We start from the raw sequence: 22406 nt of genomic DNA, 5'->3' as shown, positions 1-22406 counted from the left end.
GTCATTGCCATCATATTTCCTATTGCTCCCGTCCCTTACGACGTCGTTGTGACTGGCGAAGACCATCTCAACCGCCGTGTTATGCTGCTTCTACCATCTTCATGCGAGCTCGCTAGAGCAGCAGCAGCACACAGATAACGCAGCGCCAACGGCATGCTCCTCACCACCAGATCTCGGTGCGCCAGTGCGAGGACCAGGACAGCCACAACCACCACAATCACAGCAACACTACAATACGTTTTCCTCCACACTTCCGCATTCCTTCACTCCGACGATCAACGCAAAGGCCGTCCTCGCTCTCGCTCCCCACAAAGCGGCCTCTCGACTCCCGCTCCCAAATCTTCCTCTCAAAACAGCTCCAACTCCAACTCCCATTCTTCATCCTCCTCCTCCTCCTCCTCTGCCTCCCCTTTCTACCTCGCTTCTGGCTACTCCGGCTGGGCTAAGCGGCCCTCTCGCCCTTTCCCTCCTCCCTTCTTCTCTCCACCCAGCGGTTCCTTCAGCGACCCGCTCTCCACACACCACCGCAGCGTCGACCGCGTCGATGGCCAGATGATCCGCGGCGTTACGAATGGGGATGATGCGATTTTGGCCGAGAAGAATTTGATTCTTGCAAACGATGGGGTGGGGGCGTGGGCGACGAGGGAGAGAGGGTGTGCTGGATTATGGAGTCGGCTGATTGGGCATTTTCTGGCGGTGGAGGTGGAGGAGAAGAGCCTGGGTGATGGGGAGGGCGAGGGAAATGGGGAGCCGGATTTGGTCGGGTGGTGTGCTGGGGCTTATGAGAGGACGAAGGAAGTGTTGATGAGGGAAGGGGAGGAGTGGTTGGGGACTACGACTGTGAGCGCGGCATTGTTACATTATCGTGGGAAAGGAGGGGCTCAGCAGCCGGTGTTGTATGTGATACAGCTGGGCGATTGTAGGGTGATGGTTGTGAGGGCCACAGAGAAGGGAGAAAATAACGAAGTCAAGGATCCAGAAGTGGTGTTTTCAACGAAAGAGCAGTGGCATTATTTCGATTGTCCGAGACAATTAGGAACAAACTCTCCCGACACTCCTGAAGAAAATGGCGTTGTGGATAAAGTCGACATCACGGAAGAAGACATCATCCTGGCGATGAGTGATGGAGTCACAGACAATCTGTGGGAAGAGGAGATCGCAGACCACGCAGTTGGTGCTCTGCAAAAGTGGAAAGAGAATTTCAGTTCTTCAGAGCAAGGAGGAAATAACGTGGCCGAAGCGATGAAGTACGTCGCGCAGGAAATCGTGTTGTCAGCTCGGAAAATTGCAGAAGATCCCTTTGCTGCATCGCCGTTCATGGAAAAGGCTGTGGAAGAAGGTCTTGCTATTGAAGGTGGAAAAATGGACGACATCTCTGTTGTTGCCGCCATGTGTAGACGACGAAAGGGTTGAAAGCTCTCCGGTGCATTGCACGTGTCTTGATCCAGCTTGCTTGTGAGACAGACATGCTCGCAGGGGGGCATACAGTGCAGAACTCGAGGATTCCAATATGTGGTGGGCCAACGAACTCACGAGGAGACCAACCAATTTTCTCGAAAAAGAAAGCAGTGAGGCTTCCAGGCCATGCCTCCGGTCGCGATATGGCTCCGCCTTGGTTCTTGTGCATAGCAGAACAGCTGCCAGGAAGCACTTCTTCAGAGCGAGCCGACCCCGTTGAGCCCCTTTAGCGACATGGTTGCCATCAGCGAGGTGTTCTCATCGAGTCTAGATAACTTCCAGCCTCGACACTACTCGAACGTGTGTTGTTTTTCAGCCTCAGGCGGGAAAGCAAACATCGCACGAGCCTCCCCGAGCTGCCTCCTGTCACATTGCTCCAGTGTGCTGCCAGCCACCAAGGGCGATGTTATCTGGAAGCTTTGAATTGATCTGTGATCATGTCTCGTGCCACTAGCTGGCGTTCGAATCATGATTGATGCACTCACATTGGAAGTTTTGCTCTAAAAGCATGACGAACGCCTCTGGTTAACAACGACCCGAGACCGAGACCATTTCAGGCTGAATTGGTGTTACTTACACCGAGAGTGAATAGAAGTAAATTCATCTGCCCGAACTCGTGCGCAGAGCGGAAGCCGTACCCGGAGCTCATAGTGGGCAGTGGGTAGTGGGGAGCTCCCATGCGGGCGTGAAAGCTCCCTCAAAAGCTGGAGCCGATGTACATGACGGGCAATGCTTGTAAGTACAAAACCCATCCGGTACTCACGTTCATATACAATTGTCAATCTCCAGTATTACACACCCCATTATTGTTCGTGCTCTCTGACACCACGAGCTAGCCCCGTCTAATTAATACCATCATTCACTCTAGAGAGAAACACGAGATCAGCCCCGACAATGTCCTCCCTCACCATCACCTCTATCACCACGCGTGACGTTCGCTTTCCCACCTCCCTCGACAAGACGGGCAGCGATGCCATGAATGCTGCAGGAGACTACTCGGCCGCCTACTGCATCATCCACACCACCTCTCCTTCCCTCTCCGGCCACGGTATGACCTTCACCATCGGTCGCGGGAACGACATTGTCTGCCACGCCATCACCGCCCTCTCCGAACGCATCATCGGCAAAACCCTCTCTTCCTTGACCTCCAATTGGGGTCAAACCTGGAGATACCTCGTCTCCGATTCCCACCTCCGATGGATCGGCCCCGAAAAGGGTGTCATCCATCTCGCGCTTGGAGCGGTCGTGAATGCGATTTGGGATCTGTGGGCGAAAGAGCTGGGGAAGCCGGTGTGGAGGATTGTGGCAGACATGTCACCCGAGGAGTTTGTGCAGTGTATTGATTTCCGATACATCACGGATGCCATTACACCGAAGGAAGCGGTGGACATGTTGAAAGAGATGGAAGCTGGGAAGAAAGAGAGGATTGTGGAAGCGGAAAAGAATCGTGCGGTACCGGCGTATACGACGAGTGCGGGGTGGTTGGGATATGGGGAGGACAAGATGAGGTCTCTGTTAGAGGAGACGGTGCAGCAGGGGTATAAACATTTCAAAGTGAAGGTGGGAACGGATGTGGAGGTAGATCGGAAGCGATTGGGGATTGCGAGAGACGTGATTGGGTATGACAAAGGAAACGTCTTGATGGTGGATGCAAACCAGGTATGGAGTGTTCCCGAAGCGATTGAGTATATGGGACATTTGGCCGAATTCAAGCCCTGGTTCATCGAAGAACCCACTTCACCAGATGATGTATTTGGACACAAGCAAATCCGCGAAGCGCTCCGACCCTTGGGAATTGGCGTCGCCACGGGAGAAATGTGTCAAAACCGCGTCATTTTCAAACAACTGATTGTACAAGGCGCCATTGACGTCTGTCAAATCGACGCGTGCCGGATGGGCGGTGTCAACGAAGTCTTGGCCGTCCTCTTGATAGCGAAAAAGTACGGTGTCCCCATTGTGCCGCATTCGGGCGGAGTGGGTTTACCCGAGTACACGCAGCATTTGAGCACGATTGATTATGTGGTCGTGTCTGGGAAGCTGTCGGTATTGGAATATGTGGATCATTTGCACGAGCATTTTTTGCATCCTTCAGTGATTCGGGATGGTTACTATACGACGCCGACGGAAGCTGGATATTCGGTGGAGATGAAGGCGGAGAGTATGGATCGGTATGAATTTCCGGGGAAAGAGGGTGTGAGTTGGTGGAGGACGGAGGAGGCGAGACCGATTTTGGAGGGGGCGAGGATATGATTATGTATTTCTTTTGAATACTTTTTCTTTTTTCTTACTTCCTCAATTAGAATCCATCCAGTCCTCTTTCTTTTCACCTGTCAGGAAATAAAGATTCCAATCACCGTCATCTCTTCCACATCTCCCCTCTCTTACATCTCCCTCTTCTTCCCTCCCCTACCTAACATAACTCCCCCACTGCACAAGCATCCACAAACTCGTCACAGTACTCACCAACACAGGCCCAGCCAAACCCCTCCCCCACCTCGCGGTCCCAAAAATCCACCACTCGCTCAAAAAATGCCCAAAAGCAATCCCGTACGTCCAGAGACAGAGTTCGTAAATTTTCGCGTCGTGGATGTTGTACGCGCCGTATAATCTTATGATACTGCTCAGGGCTGTCCAGGTTCCGAAGGTTCGGGCTGAGAGGGGGGTGACTGGTGATGATGAAGTGGATGATGAAGTGGAGGGGTTATTTTTGTTTTTGGGGGAGGAGGAGCCAGAGTAGACTTCTTGGGAACCGGTTAGACTGCGGTAGCATTGGATTGTGTTGCCGAGGGAGATTATGGCGATCTTTGTTTTGTTTTTTTATGGCATGTCAGTATGGTTTTTTTTTTTTGATGAGGTGGATTTTTGGAGAGGGAGAGAGGACGTACGAAGAGAAGCCATTTGGGGAGGAGGCCTTCGGATTGGGGGAGGTAAGCTGTCAAGAAGGAGGACATGGTGGGTTTGTTTCTTGGGAGTGGTTTTGTGGGAAATGGTATTTTATTCTTTCATCAGGTTAGGTGGTGTTGGGTTGTGTGAGACGTGTCGACGCGTCCCCACTTTTTAATATTCTTGGAGACCACCCTTGTAGGAGGTAGTTCTATATAGGAGCACGTCCTCTCTCTCTCTCTCAACATTAATACACCCAATTGTTGCCCCAGGGAGTGAACAAGATGGATTCGGCGGTGCCCATTGACCCATATGCTGCTCCTACGACCCAAGTCTTTGCGGCCATGGGCCTGCTCTGGCTGTCGTGGCACATCTTCTCCTTCTGGCGGCTGATGGCATCTCTGTTCATCCTGCCTGGCACTTCGGTATGTACCTCCACTTCTTACTGTTCACTCACTCCTCTCACCCTACGACCCGCTGATACCACCAGCTCTCCAAGTTTGGCAAAAAAGGCAGCTGGGCGGTCGTCACGGGCGCCTCCGACGGTATCGGCAAAGAATACGCTCTCCAGCTCGCAGCGAAAGGCTTCAACATCCTCCTCGTCTCCCGCACCCAATCCAAACTCGAGACCCTCGCGACCGAAATCCAGCAGAAACACAATGTCCAGACCAAGCTCTACGCCATGGACTTTGCAGCCAACAATGACGCCGACTTCGCCAACCTGAAGACCCTCGTCTCGGAGCTCGATGTCTCCATCCTCATCAACAACGTGGGACAGAGCCACAGCATCCCCGTCCCATTCGCCGAAACGCCCGAGAAAGAGCTGAAAGACATCATCACAATCAACTGCTTCGGCACCCTGCGAGTCACACAGCTCGTCGTACCAGGCATGATTCAGCGAAAACGCGGTCTCATCCTGACCATGGCTTCCTTTGGCGGCATCATGCCCACCCCTCTGCTCGCCACCTACAGCGGCAGCAAAGCCTTCCTCCAACAATGGTCCACCGCCCTCAGCGGCGAACTCGCATCCTCGAACATCAAAGTCCAACTCGTACAATCCTATTTGGTGACTTCAGCGATGAGCAAGATTCGACGATCTTCGGCTATGATTCCCAACCCGAAGCAATTTGTCCGAGCGGCTTTGGGCAAGATTGGACGCTCGGGTGGTGCACAGGGGATTGCGGCTACGAGTACGCCGTATTGGTCGCATGGAGTGATGCATTGGGGGATCAAGACGTTTGCGGGGACGATGAATGGACTGGTGTTGGGATTTAACCAGAAAATGCATGTGGATATTCGGAAACGTGCTCTCAGGAAAGCGGAGCGCGATGCGAAGAAAGCGTAGTAATGTATATACATCAGTTGTGTATCATGAGACATTGATCATATTGGAAGGGACAAAAAGGTCCTCTTGCATTGTTCTGTTGTGCCTTGTTCTTTGCATATGACTTTTCTTCTGATTGCATATATCGCCCGTCCTCAATGGACTTTCGACGTTCACTCGACTCGTGGATTATTGCTGCCTCCATCAGCATGCTCACTCATATCACCTTACGTCATCTGGCTTGGCAGTAGATGTCGGTACATCCATGTATTGTAAGTGAGAACGCGCCTTTCCACTACCAATATCATCCATCAATGTCGAGATATATACAACATGCCTGGGCAAGATGATGACTTGCTCGCACGTTTGAATGCGCTCAAGCCGTCATCTGTCAACTTGGAAGCCGTCGCTCCGTCAATAGATGTACAAACATCGCAACCACAGACAATCGAGGACAAGTTAGCGGAGAGACTCAAAACGTTACGATCCGGTGGCACGCCTTCGCCCATCAGGAGACCAGAAGCTGCAAACTCAGCAACTCCTCTCCACCGCCCGGAGTCTGTACAAACACAAGATGTATCTGCGGTCCCGACGGATCCCATCAGGAATTGGCAGCAACCACACGGCGACGAGCAGAGCGTAGAAGACCTTCTCGCGGAGCTGGAAGCAGACGGCCAATGGCGGCTTGATCCAGAAGAACCGAAGAGTGTTGAAGCTTTACTCACAGAGGCTCAACAGGCTTTGCCGAAGAATTCCGGCCTCCATACTCCAGATGGCCAGCGTGAAGATCACGACAGCCGCGAGCATGGTGACCACGTCGATGGCAATGGTCACGAGTCGGAGCAGACTGATGACCAGCACGACGAAGCAGAGGCCGATGACTACATTGCACGAGTCCTGGCTGAGCTTGATATTGAGAAAAAGTATGGTGGCGGCGGCGAGGGGGATGAAAAACCGGAACAGCCACCCCGGAGCAGTCAAGATGCAACAGACTTGAATGATGGTCTCGATTTGCCCTCCACCCCTTCGCATCTCAAAGAGTCTCCCAACCCTTCCGATCACCAGCCGCACACTTCCGAGGACAGCGAATTAGAAGCTCGGTTCTCAAAGCTCGGCATGGGAAGTTTGGGTCTGCCCTCTACGCCCACTTCCGCGCCATCTTCCAAGCCCAAAGTTGTGGCATCCCTCAAACCGGCAAACCGGACTACCTTGCCGACCTTTACGGATGAAGAAATCGACAGCTGGTGCTGTATCTGCAACGAAGATGGAGAAGTGCGATGTCTGGGCTGTGATGGTGACCTTTACTGTCACAGCTGCTGGTCGGATGGTCATGGCTCTGGGCCGGGCAAGGAAAAGGGTCATAAGGCTGTACAATTCAACCGCAAGCCGCCCAAAGCTACTGTGGCGTGATTGTGTTGACTGATCCGGTCATGGGAGGTTTGTCTCAGTCATAAGGCTCGCCATTGCCGCTATATCTCTCCTGTGCGACATCTCTCTCCCCCAGTACTGTTGACAATCACAGTGCCAGTGACACTCTCCGTCTTACCATTTCATCTATCCAAACACAGATCAAATATGCAGATGAGCAGACACTCCACAATGTCATGGATGATATTCATGCTCGCCGGCGTACTTGCCACCCCAACATCACAAGTCCCAAGAGACGTCAACAGCGCCGCCGAGAACACCTACCACCAAGCCACCGGTGGCGTCAAGACTGGATGGGATACGATGACACACTGGGATAGGCCGGCACACTGGAGTACGCAGGCACACTGGGATACGATGGCACACTGGTTCAGTAGCAAACGCCACGGCCACACCCCCAAGCGGGTCGAACGAGGACATCAAGCCTGCCGCGCCACAGACCACGTCTACTGGCTCACGTACCACATCACCATTGGAGCCGACTACGATCCAGCACGCTGCCTCACGCTCCAGGACCGACTGCGAAAGGGCGAGAGCGTCAGCTTTTGGAAGTGCGAGAGTGACCGTGACGATGATAACGAAGATGAAGACCACGACGACGAGGATCACGAAAAAGGATTTTTCAAGATACGATTCAATACTGCGGCGGGTCGAGAGGTGGGATTGAATGAGGATCTGGCGACTGAATTTCATGAAATCAATGGCTTCAATTGTCCGGGAATTTAGGGCTTCTCTGCGGGCTGTTGTGAGTGGAGAGAAAGAAAGAAAGGGTCTCTGTTTTGCATGAGGAGTGGATTGATTTGGGGGGTGAAGTTGCGCGTTTGGATCTGGCAATGAATGGTATGTATACCATATGACCTGACTTGTCAATGCCTCTTTCATCGACCAGCGTGGCGGACTCTGACACAATCTTCAAGAACCTGTAGCGTGGGAAGGCGATGAAGGTTGATTTTCTTTTCTAAGGCATCATTCTCCCCGTCTGCGACTACCACGCCAGCGATAAACAAAAAAGACAATATACATTAATACACTTGGCATACGACAGAATCACCGAGATATGCGAACACAGAAGGTTTATGCCACCTCCCTCCTCATAACTTGCTTTGAGCAGATTTATTTATTCATTCATTCATTCATTCATTCTTCTCCACCAACAAACCCTCCTGCAATAACCAACCCTCTCTCTCCTTCCCCCTCCCATTTTTTAACATCCCTTCGCCAAAGAAAGCAATTGACTCATTAGCTCCAGCACAGCCCCAGCTCCAGCACAACTACAACTACAGCACAATTACCCACAACTGGCCCTCTCCCATTCCCAAACTAGCCAATGTCCGCATTCATGTCTCAGACATAGACACGAGAAAGAAAAGAAAAAACGTAGACTAGAGACTGTCTCGAGTCTAGATTCTTTTTAGATCTGACACGAGGGGAGGTCTAGGAGGTATGTGTGTGAGGTCGTCTTAGTCAGTGGAAAAGAGTGAGAGGGGGAGGGGGAAGGGAATGGGAAGGGGAAAGGGAAAGTTTTGGTTTGTGTGAGACATTCCGAGTCGGTTGGTCCATGATGGTGGGTTTGGACTTTTTCTTTGGAAAAAGAAAGCCGAGGACGGAGGGTTGAAGTGCCGGTGGCGTTTGTGTGTTTTTTTTTCTCGCTGATGAAAGTATGCAGAGTGAGGTTCTTCTGTCTTTGGGGAGTTGGGAGGTGAGGTGAGGTGAGGCTAGCTGAGGTGAGGTGAGGTGAGGTAAGTTCAAACTAGGTATAGTACCTAGGTAAGGTAAGGTATATTTGCTTTTTGGTTATTTTGGACTTTTCTTCCAGTGCTGACAATTCGAATTTCTGTGTTTAGTGCTTTTGTCTTGCTCGGGACTTTGGACTTGTCAATATTATAAACGACGACATGCAGTCTATCTAGCCATTCGACTTTTTTCTTTCTTTCCAGCCTCTTATTTACCGTAGCGCTAGAGGTCATCTTCTGGAGGGCCCCCCTCCGCATACGGGATTCCGACCTCTTTTTATCTACTTTACTTTCTTTTGCTTTTTTGTACTACAAAAAAGGAATGGAGGAGTTTTCTTTTTCTTGGGATTGAGGCTGTTTTCAATTTACTCCTCTTTACTTTGTGCATGGCAGGTTACGTTTCCAGGGGGAAAAACTGGAGTGATTGCCTTCTTGGCTAAATGAGGTGCCCTTGCAGATGGTCGGCGAATATGGGCTTCTTTTTCGTGGGAGATTGGTGATCAGACCTGGTCACTGATTACACGACGGATCCTGCCCCATCCTCTGATCGGAAACATTACTGTTCATCAGTCTTGTATCACCAGATTAGAGGCAGGAGAAAACTGCGCGGTTATTGACTAATTGATAGTTGTGTTTCCTCGTTCAAATTGATATTGAGCAATTCATGATACAAACAGAAAATTTCCTGGATGGATAACACCGAATCATACAACCAATCCTCCCCTATCTCCCTCCCCCCTTTTCGCACTCTCAAGCAACTTTCTAGAACACAAGCGTCGCAAGACGACCCCACAGCCCAGCAACGACAACCGAACTGCTCAAGAAGATTTGAAAGCGTGTCTATCACACGAGGAAAAAAAGTCAGCCCAAAACCATCCTCCCTCCGATAACCCCCCCAAAAAAGAGAAAACGAAAAAAGAAAAAAAGAAACACAACTCACCAAAACCCGATTCACAAAAACCTGATACAAAGAATGTCCCACTCTCAACCCAACATACGTCCACGCCGCCTTGATCGTATACGGATGATTATCACCCACAACCGCCAGCGCCAACGCGACAGCATAAAACACCGTAGGTTGTTCGTGCAGATGATTGTAATTGTGCGCAATGGCTTGAATGTTATTGGGGACTTTGGATTCGAGCTCCGAATTGATTTTGCTGGCGTCGATGGAGACGTTGTATTTTCCGATGGCGTTGATGCGTGTGACGTGCATCCAGGATTGCATTAGGAAGGTCCAGCCTGCTAGGGCTGTGATGGGCTGGGAAAGGGGGGGCGTTAGGGGGTGGTGGTGGACTGTTGGACTGTTGGACTGTTGTGGGTGGGGATGGGTGATGGGGATGGGAGTGAGGATGATTTACCTGGAGGAGAGGGTGGGGACCTAGGCCGAGTGTGGAAGACATTGTTGTTGTGAGGAGGGAGGGAGGCAAGGTAGATGGTATAATGAAGGCAATGAATCCTTTATGGTGGCTGTCTGGTTATCTCTCGTATACAAGTTGTTTTCTTCTTCTCAAAAACACAAGAAAAGAAGAATTTCTTCACAAAAATTAAGAACAAATGTGTACTTTGAAATACAACATATATTAGAATTTAGTGTACATCTCCGCTTCTTTCTTCCTCCTTCTCCTCCTCTCCAACTGATTTTCCCTCGGCAATTTTTGAAACGCGTCGTTGGATTCACTTCGACAAATGAACAAGGGTCTGGAACTTTGCCCCACCCAGAACACCAAACCTTCTTTTTCCCGGCCATGATGGGCCTTTTTCTCTGCTCTGCCTCTTCACCTTCTTCTTTTCATATATAGAGAGAGAGAGAGAGATCTCTCAACAAAGACTTCCTGAAGATGTTTATACTTAACCTATCTTTTGCATTAAGTAACAAGTAAAACGATACGAAGACTCGAGAGGCCAATCTAGGCCAGACAGACAGACATTATAATCGTTCTAATCTAATTCTCCCTCTACAATCACAATCCACAGTCCACAATTCACAATTCACAAACCACAAACCACAACTCCCAAACGAGAAAACATTCGAATTTCTTCTACTCAAAAAAGATCAAAGCACAAACCCGGCTTGAGCAGTAAGTAGGATATTATATACTATCTAAAAATATCGATTCGAACAGTCCATCTATAAGATCTGATTAATAACCGAACTCACTAAAGAGGCCAATTCCATCAAGCTCTTTCTTTGGAGTTTATGGTTTCTTTCTCTTTCTACTCCTTCATTAGGCTTGTGTGTGTAACGCCTGCTGTACTGTAGTTGGTTTTGAGGCGTAAGGATTGATTGTGAAAGGAAAGCGAGGGTTTGGGATGTAGTGCTGTGCGGTGCTGCGTGCTGTTTATTGAATAATTATGTGGTTACTGAACAAATATGTGTTTATTGAATATATGTTTACTGAATATGCGTTTACTGAACATGCGTTTACTGAACATACACCGAGGTTTATTGATTACCAGCTGTAGTAGACAGTTAGACACTGGGTGGGTTAATCGGCTTATAGATCTGATTGCTGTTGGCATAGAGGCTGAGTACAGTGTAACAGACTGTCGCGGCACCGATTACTGATCACTGCAAAGCGTATATAGGTAGGTAGTTTAAACCTCTTCTCCCACTGAGGTGCAGCTACCAGGCACCATAGACAACGTCTTTTCAAACGACAAGAATTCAATTCTTACTTACCACAAGTTCCTCCATTTCTACCAGAAAAAGAATGCCTCACTGGATCATCTACCACCCTCCCGACACATTCCTCGATGTCGAGACCAAACAAGCACTATCCAACGACATCACATCCATCTACACACGCCCCGAAATCGGCATGCCGGCTTTTTACGTCGTCGTGACTTTTATCCCCATTCCCGACGAGAGCCAATTCGTCGGGGGAGAAGTCGCTCGCTCGCGACGAGGAGAGGGAAAACCTTTTATCCGATTGTGCATCACTCATATCCACATTCGGCTTCCGGAGAATGATGAACAGGTATACGCGGATATGACGGGTCGTGTGGATGCTGTATTGAAGCCATATATTGCTGATAAAGGATATGATTGGGAGTAAGGACTTCTTTTTTTTTCTTCTCTCATTTTTTGTCCTTCCCGTTTCGAAGACGAGAGAGGTTGATTATGTATCTGTGGGATGCTGATTCTTGGGGAAAAATAGGTACCATATTGCTGAAACGGAGAGACTTTTGTGGAAATTGAATGGCGTGTATGCTCCGGAATGGAAAAGTGCGGACGAAAAGGTGTGGGTGGCTGCGAATCAGGTGGTGCGGCCAGAGGAGATGGAGGGCGCGAGGAAGAGGTTGGGCTGAGATGTCCCCTCATTAGCCAGCCTTGAGCACAAGATTCACTCGGATCGGGTGCTCGAAAGTGATGAGGCGAAGCCGCCGATTGATGGTATGTCTGGTCAGTACCTACTGGGGACTCCAACTCTGGACTTCAAGGTCTTTCAATAAAATACTCTATTCTCTCATATGCCTATTGAAGCCTTGCCAGGCACGAGCGTGTGCGTCCACTGTATGCCCATTATCTAGACATAATATTGCGTCAATTTTCTCTTGTTTTTCACATGTTCGAACATGATACTGTATATCCGCCAAGGTAGGCTTCATTGCAAGCCTTTCCCTGAGAGCAGTCATTCATTACTGTGACGATGTACCGAGCCAGTCTTCAATACATAAATCAAGATGGGTAGGATAATGATGATGATGAAGATGAAGGTGTTGTTGATAAAATCGTAAAAGCGGTTGGATGTCGTCAAGAAGCGCTGCAAAGGGCATGGCACGGACAGTGCAGGGGCCTCCATCTCCACAAAAGAACGACATCTCTGCTCGTCGGTTGGATGAAGATGTCCAAGCCGCTTTTCCTGTTCCTGTCCCTTCGTCGTCTACTGTCAATGGCGTATAATGGTGATGTCAATCGTTCTCATCGCCAGAACGACTCGTCCTCGTTCCACGGGAGGTAAGGCAAGGCGCGGCCTGGTGAGCGTGCCCTTTGTTGGCCATTGTCTCCCATCATCCATATCACTATACCATTGATCTATACAGGTAGTCTCGACTTCACACTACAGACACAGCTCAGGCATAACAGACAGCAAGCATCATCTACCTCCCTTACCTCCACTCATCTGCAGCCATGGCGACCAAACAGCAGACTTCGACGAAGCCTACGATGGAGAATAACAATGGTATGCTACCTATGCTCTCGACACACGACATCACCACCACCACCACAACAACGACTACAGTAACAAGCGCTAATCCGCCGCCTCCATAGTCGCCGGAGGACGTCTCTCCCTCTTCCAAAAAGACCCTCCTGTCGGCTTCTTCAAAGACGGCTACTGCAGATCCGGTCCGCAAGACAGCGGCAACCACTCCATCGCAGCCACGGTCAGCGAAAAGTTCCTCGACTTCACCGCCTCCAAAGGCAACGATCTCAAGAGCGCAGGCGTCAAGCCCGGTCAGAAATGGTGCTTATGTGCTTCGCGCTGGAAGGAAGCTATGCAAGCCGTCTCGGATGGGAAGTTGCAGAAAGAGCATGTTCCGAAAGTGCATTTACACGCTACACATGATGCTGCGTTGAAGGAGGTCGAGTATAAGGATTTGAGGCAGTATGCTGCCCCGAGTGAGGCCGGTGGGAGCAATCGGCAGGAAGCCCATCATAATCCTGCGAGTGGGGGAACGAGTGTTGCGAAGGAGCATCATGAGATTAGTAGCCATGGTAAGTGGACGATGGTTGGTGAAAGTCGTTTCCCAAACTGCCGTACTAACAGTTCTTTTTTTTTTCCTTTCAGACAAGTCGATGGCGCCAGGTTCTGCTTCGAGTATGAACAAGACGGGCTCAGTGTCAGACACGAGTGCACCAAGAGGGTAGATGTGGGAATATGTCGTGGGATAGAAGGGCGGCAATGTATCATATGTAGCTTCTAGTAATGCCATGCCACCATCAAAAGCTGCTATCATTGGTTTACTACGGATACATTAGCAATGACTGACAGTGTGTAATCGGGATTATCTGCGTCTAGAAACCGGATCCGCTTGGACGTACAACACGCCGAATCTATGGGCATCGTGATGCTTGTAGCTCTCGTCCATCCTCTGTCCACGAGCATGCCACTTCCGGTGCTCAATCCTCACATTCATCTCTCTATGCCGCCTTGGCATCCTTCTCCCTTTGCAGAGCTTTCCACTTCTCCTCAGGTATCGTCAAACACTGAATGCCCAGATAGTCGCAAATGGCCGTGCAGACGACGTACGCCCAACGAGCGTAGACGACGGTGCTGAAGATGAAATAAGCCCAGAGGTAGTAGAGTTGCACATCCGCCGACACAGGCGAGAAACCCAGAAATGGCAAATTCACCATGACCGCTCCGCCGACCAGTGGCGCCAACAGCACCGTCCAGTACGGAAACGGTTGGCGCGTAAGATGCGCGAGAATAATCTTTGTCGTGACCCTGCCAAATACCGTCGAAAGCGTCAAGCATAGCAGACAGAGATGATTATCCCTCAACAACGTCGAATACGGCGAGCCCAACCACGCCATCAATCCTCCACAAAATACCACCATGGGACTCCATTCCAGGAACACCGGAGCCACGGGTAAGCCTTTTGCCTTGCGTGTGCGAACCACATTGTACACGCATCCTGGTAAATGCAATAGCACAAACGCCGCAAGCAGAAATTGCCACAAAATATCTTTCACACTCCATTCTCCTGTTCCCAGCATCTTTTCCATCATGCCGCCCAACATCTCCGACGACGCCAAAAAAGGTGCATGCCAAATCCCCACTCCCCACCACCCCGACGCACACATAATCAAACTAGCAATCAACAAGCCCTCGGTGGGACCATTAAAATACCCCAAATACAACGTATGCGTATGAAAAGTCTCCCACGTAGAAAAAAACATCGCCAAACAAGGCACCAAGGCCGTGAACGCTCCGAGTCGTGTACTGCCCAATCCCATAGCAGAAACTTCCAAGAGAGAAGCGAGAGTACAATTCAAACTATCGATTCCGTGGTCGAAAAGTTCTCCGAGCCCGGAACTGGTGCCTGTGCGTCGGGCTTGTTTGCCGTCGATGTTGTCCATTGTGGAGTAGAGCCAGACTCCGAGCGCGTAGGAGTAGAGGGGCCAGGGGGAGGAGGGGCCGAGGAGGAGAGGGTCCCAGAGGTGTAGGAGGAGGATGTTGAGGAGGATGAAGAGGAAGCCGAGGAGAGTTACCATGTTGGGGGCGAGCCAGAGGGGGAGGTATTCGACGCAGAAATTCCACTTTTGGATATATAGATGTGGTTTTTAGTTTTTGTTGCTTGCTTGTTTGTTTACGTTTTTTTTTTTTTTCATTTTCTATTGGGGGAAGGAGAATGGGAATATACGGTACGTTACGTACGTAATGTCGAAGAATATAATTCGAAATAGGTGAGAGATCCACAGAAGAGTATTTGTACGTCTTGAAATGTTTAAGGCCATCTTCGGATAATGCGCCTGTCGCTGGCAGTTCTGTTTTTTGTGGTAATACCAGAAAAATTTCACATGTTTCAGCACATCATCCCTTTCTCTTTTTGTTTCTTTTTCTTTCTCGGGGTACCTTTCAGGATCAAGAAGGTTAGTGCTGCCACGTACTCTTATTCGCCATTGTGATGGACTCGGTCGTCGTGGGAAGCTGGATTCAAAAAGAGTCAATGTGTTGAGCAGCTCTCACCAGGCAAGTGGAGAAAGCGTACCGATTCGAGCATAGCCGGTGCAAGCTGTAGAAATGTACCTCCTGCAAATGATGAGAGGTCGGGCAAAACAATGGGGGTGGGGGGCGATGAAGAAGAAGAAGAAAGCTTGTTGATGTCCGCCAAGACTCGCGTGAAAAAAAGTCGCGTCGCTTCACATGCCATGTCCGAGGTTCTCATTGGCGCACATCACTTCCTCCCTCCCAGCACGAATCGCGGGCAGCAGCAACAAAAGAATCTTTGAGAGAATGAAAGCATGTGGTAGTAGTTGATCATTGCAAGTCTCATTTCATAGCTGCTGACAAACACTCGCTGCGTGGCATTCTTGATCTCGAATGCTGATCATACATCAATCTCGCTTTTGCCAGCTATCCCGTCATTGCTAGTGATCTATACTATGCGTGTCCATGGGAGCCCTCAGCACGATAGGCACCCTGCCCAGCATCCTTTTTCGTCTCCCAGGCACGCAAAACGCCGGAATATGATGACCCAAAAGTAGACCTGAGGCGTTTATCGGGTGGACATGGCCTTGGTGACAACACGCTTCAGTGCGAGCTCCTTCTTCTTGAGGTCGTCGCTGCTGGCGTCATCAACCTCGAGCGCGGCCATGGCTTCGGAGAGAGCGCTCTCAATCTTCTCCTTCTGTCCACGCTTGAGCTTCATGCTCATTGTCGGGTCAGAGACAATCTCCTCGACTCTGCTGATGTAGCTCTCCAACTGTTGTCTCGACTCGAACTTCTTGCTGAATGCAGTGTCGCTGTCCTTGAACTTGGCGGCATCCTCAACCATCTTCTCGATCTCGCCAGAGCTGAGCTTTCCGACCGAGTTGGAGATGGTGATGTTAGCACTGCGACCGGAGGACTTCTCGGTGGCGGTGACCTTCAGGATACCGTTGACATCGACCTCGAAGACGACCTCGAGGACCGCGTCACCAGCCTCTGCGATACAATTAGCGGATGTGCGCGCCAGAGAGACATGTGTCGAAACTTACTCATAGGTGGGATGGGCGAGAGTGTGAACTCTCCGAGGGAAGTGTTGTCCTGTTGCTTGTGTCAGTAGTGGCACCGATATGGAAATGATGCTCCGGATTTACCTCGCAGTTGACACGCTCTCCCTGGAAGACGGGGCTACGTCATGGTCAGCAGCGCCAATAGATGGGAATAACTTGGGAACTCACAATTGCACCGTCTGCTGGTTGTCGGCAACAGTCGTGAAGGTACGCCTGTAGAAACGTTGTTAGCAGCTGCTGTAAATGATATGTCGTGTGCTGTGGTGATGATGTGACGTGAGGGAGATCCGGTGCGCAATGTCCTCTCTAATGGATTGGTGCCCTGGTGAAAACGGCTGAAGCTGATGTAGCCGAACCATAATCTGTCGTCGAAATGTTGACCTGTTGGAGATGGATGCGATGCTCATGAAGTGGGCGGATGAGCGGCAAAATCGCTGGAAAGTTGTAGTGTTGAACACATGCATGGCCGGCAATCAAATGGCGAAGGATACGGGAAGAACGGGCCGGATTCAAAGTGAACACCCTTCGGCATTTCACAGGGACGCCTGAAGCAGCGGCGTCCCTGGAAATGAATGTCGTCGTAATGTAAGCCCGACGATTAGTAGAGACCGCGCTCTCTCCAGGTGTTGTTGTGGATGTTGTTCCTGAAGTTCGGGAAAAATGGGCGACACGTTCGAGGGACAGCTCAACCAGTCCAGATTGATCCAGAAGCTAGAGCGGCCATGCTGTGGAAGGAGATGTGTGCAGCGAGAGGGAATGTTAGTATAGAGGGGAAAATCACATACTCTGTGATACGATTAGCTTGTGGTCAGAATGGGACGGGAAGATAGATGCATACTCTTGATAGTTGGGACAGTCTGTCCACGAGGAACGACAGGAGCAAAGATGTTGCCCTCCATGGCAACACCAAGCGACAATGGCACGACGTCCAAAAGCAGGAGATCGGCAGTGTCGGCAGATGTGGCCTTGCCAGAAAGGATACCAGCCTGGACGGCAGCACCGTAAGCGACAGCCTCGTCAGGGTTGATGCTCTTCTCCAGCTTCTTGCCGTTGAAGAAGTCGCTGAGGAGCTTTTGTATCCGTGGAATACGAGTAGAACCACCGACAAGCACAATCTCGTCAACCTTGCTCTTCTCAATCGAAGCGTCCTTGAGGACCTGCTCGACGGGCTGAAGGGTGCCGTTGAAAGCCTTGCTGTTGATGTCTTCGAAACGGGCACGGGTGATGCTGGCGTTGAAGTCCTCGCCATCGAAAAGGGAGTCGATCTCGACGGTGGTCTGGGTACCGTTGGAAAGGGTACGCTTGGCACGTTCGCAAGCAGTTCTCAGTCGGCGAAGAGCACGTGGGTCGGAGGAAAGATCTAGAGGTGAGGAGTTAGTTGGATTGCGCAGCGACGGTGTAGTAGGATTGCTCAGTCACCTTTTTTGGTCTTCTTCAGGAATTCCTTTTTGAAGTGCTCAAGGAGAGCAGTATCGAAGTCGGATCCACCCAAGTGAGTGTCACCAGCAGTAGCCTTGACAGTGAACACACCGCCCTGGATGTTGAGGAGAGACACATCAAAGGTACCTCCACCAAGATCGTAGATGAGAACGTTGCGCTCCTTGTCGGACTTGCCGGCACCGAGACCGTAGGCAATAGCGGCAGCGGTGGGCTCGTTGATGATACGGAGAACGTTAAGACCAGCGATGGAACCGGCATCCTTGGTAGCTTGACGCTGGTTGTCGTTGAAGTAAGCTGGGACAGTGATGACGGCCTTCTCGACCTTCTTGCCGAGCTTAGTCTCAGCAACCTCCTTCATCTGCAGATTGTTAGAGCTGAGTTGTTCGTTGCTGTAGATTGTGGTTCGCCACCCACCTTGACCAGGACCATGGCCGAGATTTCCTGAGGAGAGAAGGTCTTGGTCTCTCCGAGGTACTCGACCTGGACCTTGGGCTGGTTCTCGCCCTCCTCGACGACCTTGAATGGCCACGATTCAATGTCCTTCTTCACGGTTGGGTCATCAAATCGTCGTCCGATGAGACGCCTATTCTGCATCAGTGCTGTGCTCTCGACCAGCTGCTCGCACCCTCGCGCATTGGGTGCGCACTCACTTGACATCGAAGACGGTGTTCTCTGGGTTCATGGCGGCCTGGTTCTTCGCGGCCTCTCCGATGAGACGCTCCTCGGCGGTGAAGGAGACGAACGAAGGGGTGGTGAAGCTTCCCTGCTCGTTGGCGCTGTATTGCGACTGTCAGAAAAGATGTCCTCGTCTTTGACCAGATTTCTCGCCAAATTTCAGCGCCCAAACATACATGATTTCAACACCGGCGCCCTCATAGTTGGCGACACATGAATAGGTGGTTCCGAGATCGATGCCAATGGCACCATCGTATACTTCGTCCGCCATATCGATGTGTGTTGTGGGAGGAAGTAGGTGGTTTGGAGATAGATTTGCGGATCTGAGAGAGTCGTGATGCAGAAGAACCCACGAAAAGTTCGAATTGGCTTGGCGGTGGCCGTGCGCTAGCTCTAAATAAACGAGGGTCCACTTCTCAGACTTCACCTCCCAACCAACTCCCAGACAATGCTCACTCGTGCTCGCATATTCACCACTCACCACCTCTAGTACAGCATGCAATGGTGGCTGAAGGTGGTAGTAACCAGGGTTTACCCTTCACATCATGTCTACTAGGACTTAGGAGCTACGATGGATATTGGGAATTACTTAGGAGGTATGAGCACGCAAAACCCCCAAAACCTCTCTGTGACATGAATCACAACCACTCACTCCTGAAAGCGTTCCCTCGAGATGCATCATAGGTGACTCGTTCCATCATTTTGTGAACCACTCTGTTCCGCTTGAGTGTCAGATCCGTCTTTCCTGTCCTTTTCTGGGACCGAAGGATAGGCATGTGTTGACTATGTAGTATACTGCCCCTTACTCGTCACATGTCCACAATCATGCAGACCTCTCGCCTTCCCCCTGTTCATTTCTCCTCAAGCCTCCACCAGAGTCTCCGGCTCCTCTTGCGCACCACTTGCGTCCATTAACTTGCGGCCGATTGCCTCCTCCCAGTCAATCCATCTCACACAAGTCCTCCCTCGTCCTATTTTGCATCTTCACTTCCAGGAGATGCACTCTTCACGGGCAATCTCATCGCGCGACGATACAATGGACCCGCGTTTGCACGTGACTTCTTACGTGGTCTCCTCTTCTCCACTTCTCCAAGGTGCTCAGACGTACGTTTGGGTGCATCTGAAGAGACAGTGCCCGGCTGTAGTCCAGGAGCCAGGGTATTCGGCATGCTTCTGGCCATCGCAGATTATTTGTGCTTTGTATCTAGCCCCTCCATCGACAAAGCCTTGTGATAGCGGATCTCAGCAAACCTCTACAATCGGAGCCCTCGATTATGCTTATATTGTTCGGGATGACCGAATCTCATGTGAGCTTGGAGGCCTTTCTTTTCCTCGTATAGTACAGCTTCCCTCTGCCGAACCAGGAACGAATCATCGTGGAATCGAGCGAGCTATCGATGCTTTTCCATTGTGTCTGGAGGCTATGGAGCAGAATATCGCCTATTGTACAGCCCTCGCGAGAGGGCACCTCCTGCACCTCCAGTCTAGTGTCTATTCCATCTCAAGGCTGCTGTGCTGGCTGCCGTACCCTAACCGCTGTTGGAATATACGACTTTTCTCGCCTTCATATACGAAAATATACACCGTAAAACAGTCCGCCGAGCCGACCGAAGTGCCCGTTGGTATGACCGTTCCTTCACAATCCTTGCCAGAGCACATCAAACGCCAGCAAGATGAGCGATGTACGCAAATATTCGTCCAGTCACCACGGCTGCTCGAGTGCCACCAGGCAGCGCAAGTGAAAGCGTTGGCTGCACTCAAGTGCGGAGGCTGGAGATGAGTCCAGAAATCGAAGCTATCAGAGCCCGTCAGGGACATGGTTCGTGTTCATCTAGCTCCGCACGCCGAAGGTGTTACTCGGCCGCTCGGCTAGGAAGCAAGTGGGACCAGTTGTCAAGAAAAGATCCGCTGGAGTAGGCCATGCTCTGCTTTGCCCCGGTTCCCTGCGCTGAGCGCGTGTCTCCCCGCTTGACTTGAAAGCAAGGTGGAGCGGTGGCCATCAACGAAGACGCTTGGGAGAATCGTGCTCAATGCGTGCCATCGACGCGAACTCAACGCGCTGTCCTGCCACTTGATTATGAAGCAGGCAGAACCAACTGTCATGATCGAAAGGAGGCATTGTACGCTCTGCCGCCCAGATAACAATTTTTCGGCTGCTTCAAGGGCTTGAGGCTGCGCCCGAGGACGCGAGTCCTCGTGGTTTGGAGCTCGAGTGCCTGGCAGTAGACTTGCCAATCTCTTCAGTGGCCCGCGCTTCGCTTCTCTCCGCTCGACACCTCCGTTCATCTTCTCGGACCTAGGTCCCGTTTCCAATGTCTCCTTGACCAACCCATGGCCAATCCTGTTCAGTATAGTCATTTGATCGTTGGCTGCCAGCCCCTATACTTGATGGCTTCTCCTCCCGCCCGCTGCAACGCGTTGCTGAAGCTTCTCGACGCCCAAGGCTCGCTTGCAGTGCTCATATGCACGTGCTCGCGTCATGATGGCCACAAGTCGTCTCAAAATGTTTGCCAATACGCGGGCTAGCCCACTAGCGCCAAATTTCTCGCACAAAAGAAGGATTTTCGAAAAGCCAGGAGACAACTTCCTTTAACACCACACATCCACTCACAGACGCCATTCAGACATTGACAATTCCCCTGTTCCAGCACTGAAGAAGACAATCATCTCCCTTACCAGCATCCAGTCCACTTCACGTTCAAGTCGCTGAAATGAGCAACCCTGCGAGTGGCATTCGTGATTGCGAAGCCGGTAAGCCCAGTTCTGACCATCATCTCCATCAGTTACCCGCTAATTATTAATGTGCTGTATTAGACTCCAACAACGACGACGATGCAATCGAGTACGAGTACTTGATCAAATACCAAGCCGAGAATCAACAACCAGTCCAAGAATATGACTGCTACGGCGATGCCAAGTTAGACATAGGTGTCCTCGACCAACTTCCCAGCGCACCCTTCAACTACATCTACCGCATGACAGTTCCCAGCAACTCCAAGAAATGTGTCGCCGTCAGAATGGTCCCAGAAACCTGTGTCGTTGGCAAGTGCCCTTATGGAGATTTGTGCAACATCACCCCAGGTCTTATCACTGCCTACCAACAGTCGCGCGGGGAGGCTGCGTCTATTCATTTCTCCGAGAATAGGGGATTCAAGTTTCATAACGATGTGGTCTAGCAGGCGTGCATCCCGCAATGGCTGCGCGCCGTGGGGGACCACATGTTGGACATTCCATCTCTGGAGTTTGTTGTGAGGCGAGACATGTTGGAAAGCGGCAGCTTCATCCAAGTTGTAACCCATACAATCCAGCTAGTCCTACCGGAGGTAAAATTCCCCAATTTCGAGACGATGTCTCCAGATACCTCTGACTCATTTTACTAACCAATATCCTACTTACAACAGAAACATACCTTTTACGGCAACTTCAAGATGTATGCAATTGCCGAAGCAGAGGACAGTACCCCCCGCGGCGCTATATGCGTCTGCGACCTTCAGGCCCTGGTGAGCGATATGAATCGCAAGAAAGAGGCGCTTATCCATACCGATGACATGTTCGACCCATACATCCCTCTGCCCGTGGTCCCGGTCGGCGAGTATGTGGTAGCGTTTGTCGAGGCGGAGGCTTTCAAAGACTTTGTGCTTCGCCTTCGAAGCAACGTAACCAATGAGACTGACTTGGACCGCTGTGCAAGCTGTGGGGAGGTCGTTGTCAAAGGCTAGTAGATGGGGGCCGGGGGGGG

The 22406-nt window shown here is 50.9% G+C and overlaps 15 protein-coding genes across 15 annotated transcripts; 9 read left to right on the top strand and 6 right to left on the bottom strand.

Moving 5' to 3' along the window:
* Positions 1–116: 116 nt before the first annotated feature.
* On the top strand, positions 117–3719 carry SEPMUDRAFT_150886 (enolase C-terminal domain-like protein). Its single transcript, XM_016906453.1, has 2 exons — positions 117–2193; positions 2295–3719. The coding sequence occupies exon 2, from the start codon at positions 2353–2355 to the stop codon at positions 3706–3708; it is 1356 nt and encodes a 451-aa protein (XP_016759068.1). The 5' UTR covers positions 117–2193; positions 2295–2352; the 3' UTR covers positions 3709–3719.
* Positions 154–1413, top strand: SEPMUDRAFT_143541 (uncharacterized protein; the record flags this gene model as incomplete). Its single annotated transcript, XM_016903048.1, has 2 exons — positions 154–184; positions 287–1413. The coding sequence occupies 2 exons, from the start codon at positions 154–156 to the stop codon at positions 1411–1413; spliced, it is 1158 nt and encodes a 385-aa protein (XP_016759069.1).
* On the bottom strand, positions 3698–4412 carry SEPMUDRAFT_90494 (Erg28 protein; the record flags this gene model as incomplete). Its single annotated transcript, XM_016910532.1, has 2 exons — positions 3698–4260; positions 4344–4412. The coding sequence occupies 2 exons, from the start codon at positions 4407–4409 to the stop codon at positions 3865–3867; spliced, it is 462 nt and encodes a 153-aa protein (XP_016759067.1). The 3' UTR covers positions 3698–3864.
* Positions 4413–4603: 191 nt separating this feature from the next.
* SEPMUDRAFT_127516 (NAD(P)-binding protein) lies at positions 4604–5726 on the top strand. Its single transcript, XM_016902152.1, has 2 exons — positions 4604–4766; positions 4832–5726. The coding sequence occupies exons 1-2, from the start codon at positions 4686–4688 to the stop codon at positions 5684–5686; spliced, it is 936 nt and encodes a 311-aa protein (XP_016759066.1). The 5' UTR covers positions 4604–4685; the 3' UTR covers positions 5687–5726.
* Positions 5727–5998: 272 nt separating this feature from the next.
* On the top strand, positions 5999–7075 carry SEPMUDRAFT_143537 (uncharacterized protein; the record flags this gene model as incomplete). Its single annotated transcript, XM_016903047.1, has 1 exon — positions 5999–7075. One exon carries the CDS (start codon positions 5999–6001, stop codon positions 7073–7075), a length of 1077 nt encoding a protein of 358 aa, XP_016759065.1.
* A 158-nt stretch (positions 7076–7233) lies between these two features.
* On the top strand, positions 7234–8173 carry SEPMUDRAFT_158009 (uncharacterized protein). The gene is made up of 2 exons (XM_016907762.1): positions 7234–7933; positions 8011–8173. Exon 1 carries the CDS (start codon positions 7241–7243, stop codon positions 7817–7819), a length of 579 nt encoding a protein of 192 aa, XP_016759064.1. The 5' UTR covers positions 7234–7240; the 3' UTR covers positions 7820–7933; positions 8011–8173.
* Positions 8174–9435: 1262 nt separating this feature from the next.
* Positions 9436–10287, bottom strand: SEPMUDRAFT_150883 (uncharacterized protein). The gene is made up of 3 exons (XM_016906452.1): positions 10188–10287; positions 9767–10087; positions 9436–9666 (listed from the first exon to the last, which is right to left on the bottom strand). The coding sequence occupies exons 1-3, from the start codon at positions 10227–10229 to the stop codon at positions 9589–9591; spliced, it is 441 nt and encodes a 146-aa protein (XP_016759063.1). The 5' UTR covers positions 10230–10287; the 3' UTR covers positions 9436–9588.
* A 1253-nt stretch (positions 10288–11540) lies between these two features.
* SEPMUDRAFT_110171 (uncharacterized protein) lies at positions 11541–12138 on the top strand (the record flags this gene model as incomplete). The annotated part of the gene is made up of 2 exons (XM_016900831.1): positions 11541–11881; positions 11988–12138. The coding sequence occupies 2 exons, from the start codon at positions 11541–11543 to the stop codon at positions 12136–12138; spliced, it is 492 nt and encodes a 163-aa protein (XP_016759062.1).
* A 696-nt stretch (positions 12139–12834) lies between these two features.
* On the top strand, positions 12835–13781 carry SEPMUDRAFT_150882 (uncharacterized protein). Its single transcript, XM_016906451.1, has 3 exons — positions 12835–13013; positions 13103–13546; positions 13620–13781. Exons 1-3 carry the CDS (start codon positions 12962–12964, stop codon positions 13697–13699), a joined length of 576 nt encoding a protein of 191 aa, XP_016759061.1. The 5' UTR covers positions 12835–12961; the 3' UTR covers positions 13700–13781.
* A 191-nt stretch (positions 13782–13972) lies between these two features.
* SEPMUDRAFT_48688 (sn-1,2-diacylglycerol cholinephosphotransferase) lies at positions 13973–15302 on the bottom strand (the record flags this gene model as incomplete). Its single annotated transcript, XM_016909078.1, has 2 exons — positions 13973–15094; positions 15213–15302. Coding segments are annotated over 2 exons (1212 nt in total), but the record flags the coding sequence as incomplete, so codon positions are not given.
* Positions 15303–15803: 501 nt separating this feature from the next.
* On the bottom strand, positions 15804–18976 carry SEPMUDRAFT_127512 (heat shock protein SSB1). The gene is made up of 9 exons (XM_016902151.1): positions 18844–18976; positions 18643–18768; positions 18407–18575; positions 17972–18350; positions 17390–17912; positions 16721–16765; positions 16637–16670; positions 16535–16583; positions 15804–16481 (listed from the first exon to the last, which is right to left on the bottom strand). Exons 1-9 carry the CDS (start codon positions 18936–18938, stop codon positions 16054–16056), a joined length of 1848 nt encoding a protein of 615 aa, XP_016759059.1. The 5' UTR covers positions 18939–18976; the 3' UTR covers positions 15804–16053.
* Positions 18977–19528: 552 nt separating this feature from the next.
* Positions 19529–19848, bottom strand: SEPMUDRAFT_119448 (uncharacterized protein; the record flags this gene model as incomplete). The annotated part of the gene is made up of 2 exons (XM_016901511.1): positions 19529–19638; positions 19734–19848. The coding sequence occupies 2 exons, from the start codon at positions 19846–19848 to the stop codon at positions 19529–19531; spliced, it is 225 nt and encodes a 74-aa protein (XP_016759058.1).
* A 712-nt stretch (positions 19849–20560) lies between these two features.
* On the bottom strand, positions 20561–21025 carry SEPMUDRAFT_119447 (uncharacterized protein; the record flags this gene model as incomplete). Its single annotated transcript, XM_016901510.1, has 1 exon — positions 20561–21025. The coding sequence occupies one exon, from the start codon at positions 21023–21025 to the stop codon at positions 20561–20563; it is 465 nt and encodes a 154-aa protein (XP_016759057.1).
* A 353-nt stretch (positions 21026–21378) lies between these two features.
* Positions 21379–21843, top strand: SEPMUDRAFT_119446 (uncharacterized protein; the record flags this gene model as incomplete). Its single annotated transcript, XM_016901509.1, has 2 exons — positions 21379–21418; positions 21482–21843. 2 exons carry the CDS (start codon positions 21379–21381, stop codon positions 21841–21843), a joined length of 402 nt encoding a protein of 133 aa, XP_016759056.1.
* Positions 21844–21885: 42 nt separating this feature from the next.
* SEPMUDRAFT_119445 (uncharacterized protein) lies at positions 21886–22386 on the top strand (the record flags this gene model as incomplete). The annotated part of the gene is made up of 2 exons (XM_016901508.1): positions 21886–21990; positions 22069–22386. 2 exons carry the CDS (start codon positions 21886–21888, stop codon positions 22384–22386), a joined length of 423 nt encoding a protein of 140 aa, XP_016759055.1.
* Between the last annotated feature and the right edge of the window lie 20 nt (positions 22387–22406).

Source organism: Sphaerulina musiva (genome assembly GCF_000320565.1).
Source record: "Sphaerulina musiva SO2202 unplaced genomic scaffold SEPMUscaffold_8, whole genome shotgun sequence".
In the NCBI taxonomy this organism is placed as follows: Eukaryota; Fungi; Ascomycota; class Dothideomycetes; order Mycosphaerellales; family Mycosphaerellaceae; genus Sphaerulina; species Sphaerulina musiva.
Note: the sequence above shows the minus strand (reverse complement) of the source record. Positions and strands in the feature narration are given on the sequence as shown.